Genomic DNA, 8,739 nt, shown 5'->3' with positions numbered 1-8,739 from the left:
AGTGGATACTTTTACAGCGCCCACAAACCAGAACGTAGCACGTGATTTTACTCGCACAGACCCAACTTTAGAAATTTTGCTACCACCCGAGATTCGCACACCACCTGCAGTTCGCATCACGTGTGCCATTTGCATCGTTTTTATTTGCAACGCAATGAATAACGTTGCATACCCCGTGACCGACACCCAAAAATAAACACGTTGTTATTTTTACCATTCGTATTATTTTATAAATATCTCGATGAATTTTTCGTTTTTGAATTTACTTTTTTCTGATTTTGATTCCTTATTCTCCAATGAAGCAGTATACCGAAAACCAGCTTGTTTCTGCTATTAACGACGTTAACAATGGCGAACCAATTGCAAAAGCCTCCCAAATTCCTTGTTTAAGAACGTCGTGGCGTTATGGCTGTTGCGAGGTAGTATTGTATATGGGTGCCGGTGCCAGGATATCTTTGCTTTATCTAATCTGGCTGTTTTGGAATGGTCGCAAATCTGCCATGTAAGTGTTGCAGTTCAGGCAGTTGAGCAAGTATCCAAGCAGTTCTTTCTTTTGCTGGCCTGCCATGCAAGGCTGTGGGTCGCAGAATAAAAGTCACCAGGAAACGCGGAAAAGCCAACCTACGAGGAAATGAATTTCAGATCAACCTATTCCCGAGACGTCAATAACGCTGATACCTTCACCAGAGATAAAACAGAGGTACCCGTGGCCTTCAACGGTTGGCCAGCGTGCCTTCAGTACAACTCGCCTAGCTGGTGCCAAAGCTTCCATTCACACAATTGTTTAATCGGACAGATTGCTTCCTCAATGAACATGGTTGGATGAACAGGAGGTCGGGCCGCCTTCTTAAGCATATGCCTGCTGGCAATGCTTGCCTAGCAAGCAATCGGTACATATGCACAGATAATACCATAGCGAGGACTTGATGCAAAATGTTCATTTTTGCTAGGCGGGACTGTGCCTTACTATGCACCCGAATCTTCCCCCGAGTAGACCCAACGAGTTGTCGAACCGTCTTCATGCTTCAAATATCGAATTTCTGTGGTGAAAACGGAAGATGAATTTGCTCCAAACTGTACCAGAAGCAAAGCTACCTACGGGAGAAGAACTATGTCTACTAATGTACAGTTTGGAGCAAATCTATCTTCCGCTTTCAGTTCATACATTCAGTCTCTAAAATGTGGAGATGGCCTAAGGCTACTTGAGTGTACGTGACAGGAAGAAGGAAGGTCCAGCTTTGGCTCTAATTAAACATCTGTTGAAGTCCCTCGATGTAGCTGTGAGTGTTCCATTTGGCTGCTTAACCGAAGATCCACCGCAACAGTGCGAGTGGATCAGCAGACTACTTATCCCGACTTGCAGAGGAACGTTTCCTGTCGACGTAGGCAGCCTTTGTCAGTAATAAAGTGGGCACTGCATCATCCATGGCGGTATCACGTGCTGTGCCCCCAAATGGGATGCAGGCGGCGCTAAATGGGCGATGCAGAATTTGCAACGAGGTGCACAAAACGCGGTACAACGTTGTTCCGAAACGTTACCGCCCTTCCGCTGTTTCCAAACGCGCTCCACCCAGTAGTGTTATGGCCAGCCACTACGGCCATTCGAGCAGCGTGACCTACCTTCTCGACGACCTTCGCCTACCTAGGATGGGTTCCTAGCTTTTGTTGACGATCGTACTTCGATTCTTGGAAAAGAGTATCCAAACAGACCTTGCAAGCACAAATTCTCAGCCATGGCTTTGCCAAGCATACGCGTTAGGCAGTCCTCGCTGTGCGATTGGACCAACCGTTGCCTGCCTGCATGATCACAGCCTCACCAACCCCTCACGATGAGGCATTATCAATCTGGCGGAAAACAATGTCAGCGTTTACGTGGGTTACTTTACTTTGCTAATGACGATACTGCGCAAATCCTGGGAATCTCGAGGATCTTTCCGTTGTTTGAAACACTTCTCCCGTTATTGGAGTAACAAACCCGATAAGCAAAGCGCAAGCGACAATCGATCGATCCGACCCGACATCCACAACACCCGAAGCCAGCTCTTCGGTAGCCGATGCGTCTCAGAACCCGTCACCTTTCCCCGACTGAACCTTGAGCCCTGATCCAAGGGCACCCTTTACAGCTTTGTCTGTCCCTACGACGCCAGGAAGTACGAGTTCAACAGCGCTTTCCATTGTGCCGCTTTCACAAATAATGCCACCATCCAAGCGGCACCGCGAAGAAAATGCCTCCGAAAGCGAGCCTACAATTGCACCGGAAAACTTCACAGTTGGCTGGATCTGTGCTCTGCCCATCGAGCTGGCAGCCGCGGCCGAGATGATGGACGAGGAGTTTGCCGACCTACCCTGCAACCCGACCGACTCTAATATCTACTCTTTCGGCCGCATCGGAAACCATAACGTCGTGGCTGCTTGCCTGCCAGCCGGTCAGATGGGTACGAACCAAGCAGCTGTTGTTGCCAGCCATATGAACGCCAGCTTCCCCTCGTTGCGATTCGGCGTTTTGGTCGGCATCGGTGGTGGAGTCCCGAACCTCGATGCGGATATTGATATTCGGCTCGGCGACGTCGTAATCAGCCAGGCTGCAGATTACTATGGTGGAGTGGTTTAATACGATTTTGGAAAAACTGGAGCTAACGGCCGTGTCGCTCGTACCGGCAGCCTTAACGCGCCGCCGAGGATTCTTTTCAACGCCTTGGCTAAGCTTCGTGCCAATGACTTCCGGGACAGGACGCAAGTCGTTGGGCATCTATCGAAGCTTTTTAGCCAGCCAAAGTTCGCATCCCCAGGTCCTGAAAATGATATGTTTTATGAAGCATTATTACAGCATAAGGCCGGAGCTACGTGTGTGAAATGCCGGCCGGAGGATATGGTTGATAGGGAAACGCGTACAACGACAGATCCACGGTTATTTTTTGGCACGATTGCATCTGGTAACCAGGTGATGAAGGATGGATTAACGCGCGATAGATACAGCCGGGAATTAGGTGGTGTATTATGTTTTGAGATGGAAGCGGCCGGCCTTATGAACAGCTTTCCATGTATTGTCGTCCGTGGGATTTGCGATTATGCGGATGCGCACAAGAACAAGCGTTGGCAACCGTATGCAGCAGCAATTGCGGCAGCATGCGCAAAAGAGCTTTTTTCTGTCATACCTCGAGAAAAGGTCCTCGAGGAGAAGCTTGTTCGACAATTAATCCCTAGTGAGTAAATTCTTTTAGGCAACTTGGGAAACGGAACATTGCGTACTGTGGTTGTAGCACTTTGTAAATTATCAATAGTGGTGTAAGAATATTACGTTAACCAGTATTTGTGCTATTAGTCGCCGAGGAACAATTACACGTTTCCATACATTAACGGGATATTGCTGTTTAGCAATTCGCAGAGCTTTAGCTGCAGATGTTCGTAGTAGTTTGCTTAACCGTATACCTTTATTGACGACTATTAGCGAGATTATTAAAGATCGCCCCGTGGACCTTCCTATTTTTTTTTAAGCACGTTACGACAGCACCGATATTCAAGAAAGCCCGAGATGTGAAAGTCAAACTCGGTTTCGTGTTCGAGAAACCATATATAACTGGGCAGACGAATGTGCTGAGCCTTTATTTTGGCTAGCTGGCCCTGCAGGGACCGGAAAATCGACCATCGCACGCACTGTGGCTGACACGTTCTTCAACGAGAAACGACTTGTTGCTGGCTACTTCTTCAAAAGAGGAGAACGGGGCCGCAATGACACGACGCGTCTGTTTCCCACACTCGCTGCGCAGCTTGCCGAAACAATTCCTCACTTCAAAAGCTGTCTTCAGAAATCCGTTGGCGGTCTTGACAGAGACGCGGTGGAAAAGAAGGGCCTTGCCATCCAGTTCGAGAAGCTGTTGTGGCTCCCTTTGGGTGACTTACCTCGAACTGACGCGAACCACGGATCTCGGATAATTATCATCGATGCTTTGGACGAATGCGAGCAACCCGAACACCTCCCGCTGGTTCTTAGCCTATTATCCAAGCTTCGCAACATCCTCACAGTACGATTGCGTATTCTATGCACAAGCAGGTCCGCCCCGAAAATCGCAAATGCGTTCAGGCTTCTTGCTCAAGAGAAGGCTGTTTACAGCTTAGAGCTACACCGAGTATTCTCTGAAGATACTAAGAATGATATACAGATCTTTCTGAAGACTAAATTCGCACAAATTAAAAGAGACTGCAACGTGGATCAAAATCCGTGGCCTACTGTTAACGATTTGGATCGCATGGTTCAACTGGCCACAACCCCCGAACCCCTTTTCATCTATGCTGCAACTCTTTGCCGGTTCGTCTATGATGAGAAGCGACCATGCAACCCGAAGAAGCAACTGAAGTCGTGGCTAAAGCAATGCGAAGACGGCAAGTCTCAGCTGCATCAAATCTACGATCCTGTTCTCAGTCAGGTGTTCCTCGGCAACGAAGAAGCAGAATCTGGCCAGCAGCTGCAGTTCCTAGGGGCTATTGTTCTTCTCGCGACTCCTTTGCCTGCCACATCTCTCACTGTGCTTCTCGGCTTGGATGTGGATGATGTGAACTGGTGGCTTCCAGAGTTGCATGCAGTGCTAGAGATCCCTCCCGAGCCTCACCGTCCTATTCGACTGCTACACAAATCGTTTAGCGACTTTCTCCTCAGCTCCAAGGACAGCGGGATAAGCAAGCATTACATAGACGCTGCAGAAACACACGGTAAGCTCGCGGCACGATGTATCAAACGCATGAAGGCGGGGCTCAAACGGGATATCTGCGACATTCGAAAACCAGACGGGCTCAGAGATAAGATCGACAAGCAAATGATGGATACACATATCCCCGCTGATCTCCAGTATGCCTGCGTCTACTGGGTTTACCATTTACAGCAAAGTGAAGGGCCTGTAGGAGATGACGTCTACGTGTTTCTTTGCAATCATCTTCTTAATTGGTTAGAAGTCTTGGCAATTTTGGGTAAAGTCTCGGATGGTGCCGCTGCGATGAAGCAGCTTCTTGCTATGCGCCAGGTTAGTGAGGTTGTCTCTTCTACTACGCTTGAGCTAACCCTTTCCATATCAGGCTCCAAACGCACCTGGGGAACTGAGCGAGTTTATAAAGGATGCAAGCAAGGTTATTGCAGCTTTTGGATCTATAATCNCCAAACGCGCTCCACCCAGTAGTGTTATGGCCAGCCACTACGGCCATTCGAGCAGCGTGACCTACCTTCTCGACGACCTTCGCCTACCTAGGATGGGTTCCTAGCTTTTGTTGACGATCGTACTTCGATTCTTGGAAAAGAGTATCCAAACAGACCTTGCAAGCACAAATTCTCAGCCATGGCTTTGCCAAGCATACGCGTTAGGCAGTCCTCGCTGTGCGATTGGACCAACCGTTGCCTGCCTGCATGATCACAGCCTCACCAACCCCTCACGATGAGGCATTATCAATCTGGCGGAAAACAATGTCAGCGTTTACGTGGGTTACTTTACTTTGCTAATGACGATACTGCGCAAATCCTGGGAATCTCGAGGATCTTTCCGTTGTTTGAAACACTTCTCCCGTTATTGGAGTAACAAACCCGATAAGCAAAGCGCAAGCGACAATCGATCGATCCGACCCGACATCCACAACACCCGAAGCCAGCTCTTCGGTAGCCGATGCGTCTCAGAACCCGTCACCTTTCCCCGACTGAACCTTGAGCCCTGATCCAAGGGCACCCTTTACAGCTTTGTCTGTCCCTACGACGCCAGGAAGTACGAGTTCAACAGCGCTTTCCATTGTGCCGCTTTCACAAATAATGCCACCATCCAAGCGGCACCGCGAAGAAAATGCCTCCGAAAGCGAGCCTACAATTGCACCGGAAAACTTCACAGTTGGCTGGATCTGTGCTCTGCCCATCGAGCTGGCAGCCGCGGCCGAGATGATGGACGAGGAGTTTGCCGACCTACCCTGCAACCCGACCGACTCTAATATCTACTCTTTCGGCCGCATCGGAAACCATAACGTCGTGGCTGCTTGCCTGCCAGCCGGTCAGATGGGTACGAACCAAGCAGCTGTTGTTGCCAGCCATATGAACGCCAGCTTCCCCTCGTTGCGATTCGGCGTTTTGGTCGGCATCGGTGGTGGAGTCCCGAACCTCGATGCGGATATTGATATTCGGCTCGGCGACGTCGTAATCAGCCAGGCTGCAGATCACTATGGTGGAGTGGTTCAATACGATTTTGGAAAAACTGGAGCTGACGGCCGTGTCGCTCGTACCGGCAGCCTCAACGCGCCGCCGAGGATTCTTCTCAACGCCTTGGCTAAGCTTCGTGCCAATGACTTCCGGGACAGGACGCAAGTCGTTGGGCATCTATCGAAGCTTTCTAGCCAGCCAAAGTTCGCATCCCCAGGTCCTGAAAATGATATGCTTTATGAAGCATCATCACAGCACAAGGCCGGAGCTACGTGTGTGAAATGCCGGCCGGAGGATATGGTTGATAGGGAAACGCGTACAACGACAGATCCACGGTTATTTTTTGGCACGATTGCATCTGGTAACCAGGTGATGAAGGATGGATTAACGCGCGACAGATACAGCCGGGAATTAGGTGGTGTATTATGTTTTGAGATGGAAGCGGCCGGCCTTATGAACAGCTTTCCATGTATCGTCGTCCGTGGGATTTGCGACTATGCGGATGCGCACAAGAACAAGCGTTGGCAACCGTATGCAGCAGCAACTGCGGCAGCATGCGCAAAAGAGCTTCTCTCTGTCATACCTCGAGAAAAGGTCCTCGAGGAGAAGCTTGTTCGACAATTAATCCCTAGTGAGTAAATTCTTTTAGGCAACTTGGGAAACGGAACATTGCGTACTGTGGTTGTAGCACTTTGTAAATTATCAATAGTGGTGTAAGAATATTACGTTAACCAGTATTTGTGCTATTAGTCGCCGAGGAACAACTACACGTTTCCATACATCAACGGGATATTGCTGCTCAGCAACTCGCAGAGCTTCAGCTGCAGAGGTTCGTAGTAGTTTGCTTAACCGTAGACCTTTACTGACGACTATTAGCGAGATTATCAAAGATCGCCCCGTGGACCTTCCTATTGTTTTTCAAGCACGTTACGACAGCACCGATATTCAAGAAAGCCCGAGATGTGAAAGTCAAACTCGGTTTCGTGTTCGAGAAACCATACATAACTGGGCAGACGAATGTGCTGAGCCTTTATTCTGGCTAGCTGGCCCTGCAGGGACCGGAAAATCGACCATCGCACGCACTGTGGCTGACACGTTCTTCAACGAGAAACGACTTGTTGCTGGCTACTTCTTCAAAAGAGGAGAACGGGGCCGCAATGACACGACGCGTCTGTTTCCCACACTCGCTGCGCAGCTTGCCGAAACAATTCCTCACTTCAAAAGCTGTCTTCAGAAATCCGTTGGCGGTCTTGACAGAGACGCGGTGGAAAAGAAGGGCCTTGCCATCCAGTTCGAGAAGCTGTTGTGGCTCCCTTTGGGTGACTTACCTCGAACTGACGCGAACCACGGATCTCGGATAATTATCATCGATGCTTTGGACGAATGCGAGCAACCCGAACACCTCCCGCTGGTTCTTAGCCTATTATCCAAGCTTCGCAACATCCTCACAGTACGATTGCGTATTCTATGCACAAGCAGGTCCGCCCCGAAAATCGCAAATGCGTTCAGGCTTCTTGCTCAAGAGAAGGCTGTTTACAGCTTAGAGCTACACCGAGTATTCTCTGAAGATACTAAGAATGATATACAGATCTTTCTGAAGACTAAATTCGCACAAATTAAAAGAGACTGCAACGTGGATCAAAATCCGTGGCCTACTGTTAACGATTTGGATCGCATGGTTCAACTGGCCACAACCCCCGAACCCCTTTTCATCTATGCTGCAACTCTTTGCCGGTTCGTCTATGATGAGAAGCGACCATGCAACCCGAAGAAGCAACTGAAGTCGTGGCTAAAGCAATGCGAAGACGGCAAGTCTCAGCTGCATCAAATCTACGATCCTGTTCTCAGTCAGGTGTTCCTCGGCAACGAAGAAGCAGAATCTGGCCAGCAGCTGCAGTTCCTAGGGGCTATTGTTCTTCTCGCGACTCCTTTGCCTGCCACATCTCTCACTGTGCTTCTCGGCTTGGATGTGGATGATGTGAACTGGTGGCTTCCAGAGTTGCATGCAGTGCTAGAGATCCCTCCCGAGCCTCACCGTCCTATTCGACTGCTACACAAATCGTTTAGCGACTTTCTCCTCAGCTCCAAGGACAGCGGGATAAGCAAGCATTACATAGACGCTGCAGAAACACACGGTAAGCTCGCGGCACGATGTATCAAACGCATGAAGGCGGGGCTCAAACGGGATATCTGCGACATTCGAAAACCAGACGGGCTCAGAGATAAGATCGACAAGCAAATGATGGATACACATATCCCCGCTGATCTCCAGTATGCCTGCGTCTACTGGGTTTACCATTTACAGCAAAGTGAAGGGCCTGTAGGAGATGACGTCTACGTGTTTCTTTGCAATCATCTTCTTAATTGGTTAGAAGTCTTGGCAATTTTGGGTAAAGTCTCGGATGGTGCCGCTGCGATGAAGCAGCTTCTTGCTATGCGCCAGGTTAGTGAGGTTGTCTCTTCTACTACGCTTGAGCTAACCCTTTCCATATCAGGCTCCAAACGCACCTGGGGAACTGAGCGAGTTTATAAAGGATGCAAGCAAGGTTATTGCAGCTTTTGGATCTATAATCGAA

General features: G+C 49.3%; 1 protein-coding gene across 1 annotated transcript; it reads left to right on the top strand.

The window, feature by feature from the left end:
- Positions 1–2,238: 2,238 nt before the first annotated feature.
- PgNI_12229 (uncharacterized protein) lies at positions 2,239–8,739 on the top strand (the record flags this gene model as incomplete). The annotated part of the gene is made up of 7 exons (XM_031132183.1): positions 2,239–2,597; positions 2,634–3,203; positions 3,616–5,015; positions 5,834–6,794; positions 6,914–6,992; positions 7,040–8,606; positions 8,659–8,739. Coding segments are annotated over exons 1-7 (4,938 nt in total), but the record flags the coding sequence as incomplete, so codon positions are not given.

Source organism: Pyricularia grisea (genome assembly GCF_004355905.1).
Source record: "Pyricularia grisea strain NI907 chromosome Unknown Pyricularia_grisea_NI907_Scaffold_11, whole genome shotgun sequence".
NCBI classification, from domain to species: Eukaryota; Fungi; Ascomycota; class Sordariomycetes; order Magnaporthales; family Pyriculariaceae; genus Pyricularia; species Pyricularia grisea.
Note: the sequence above shows the minus strand (reverse complement) of the source record. Positions and strands in the feature narration are given on the sequence as shown.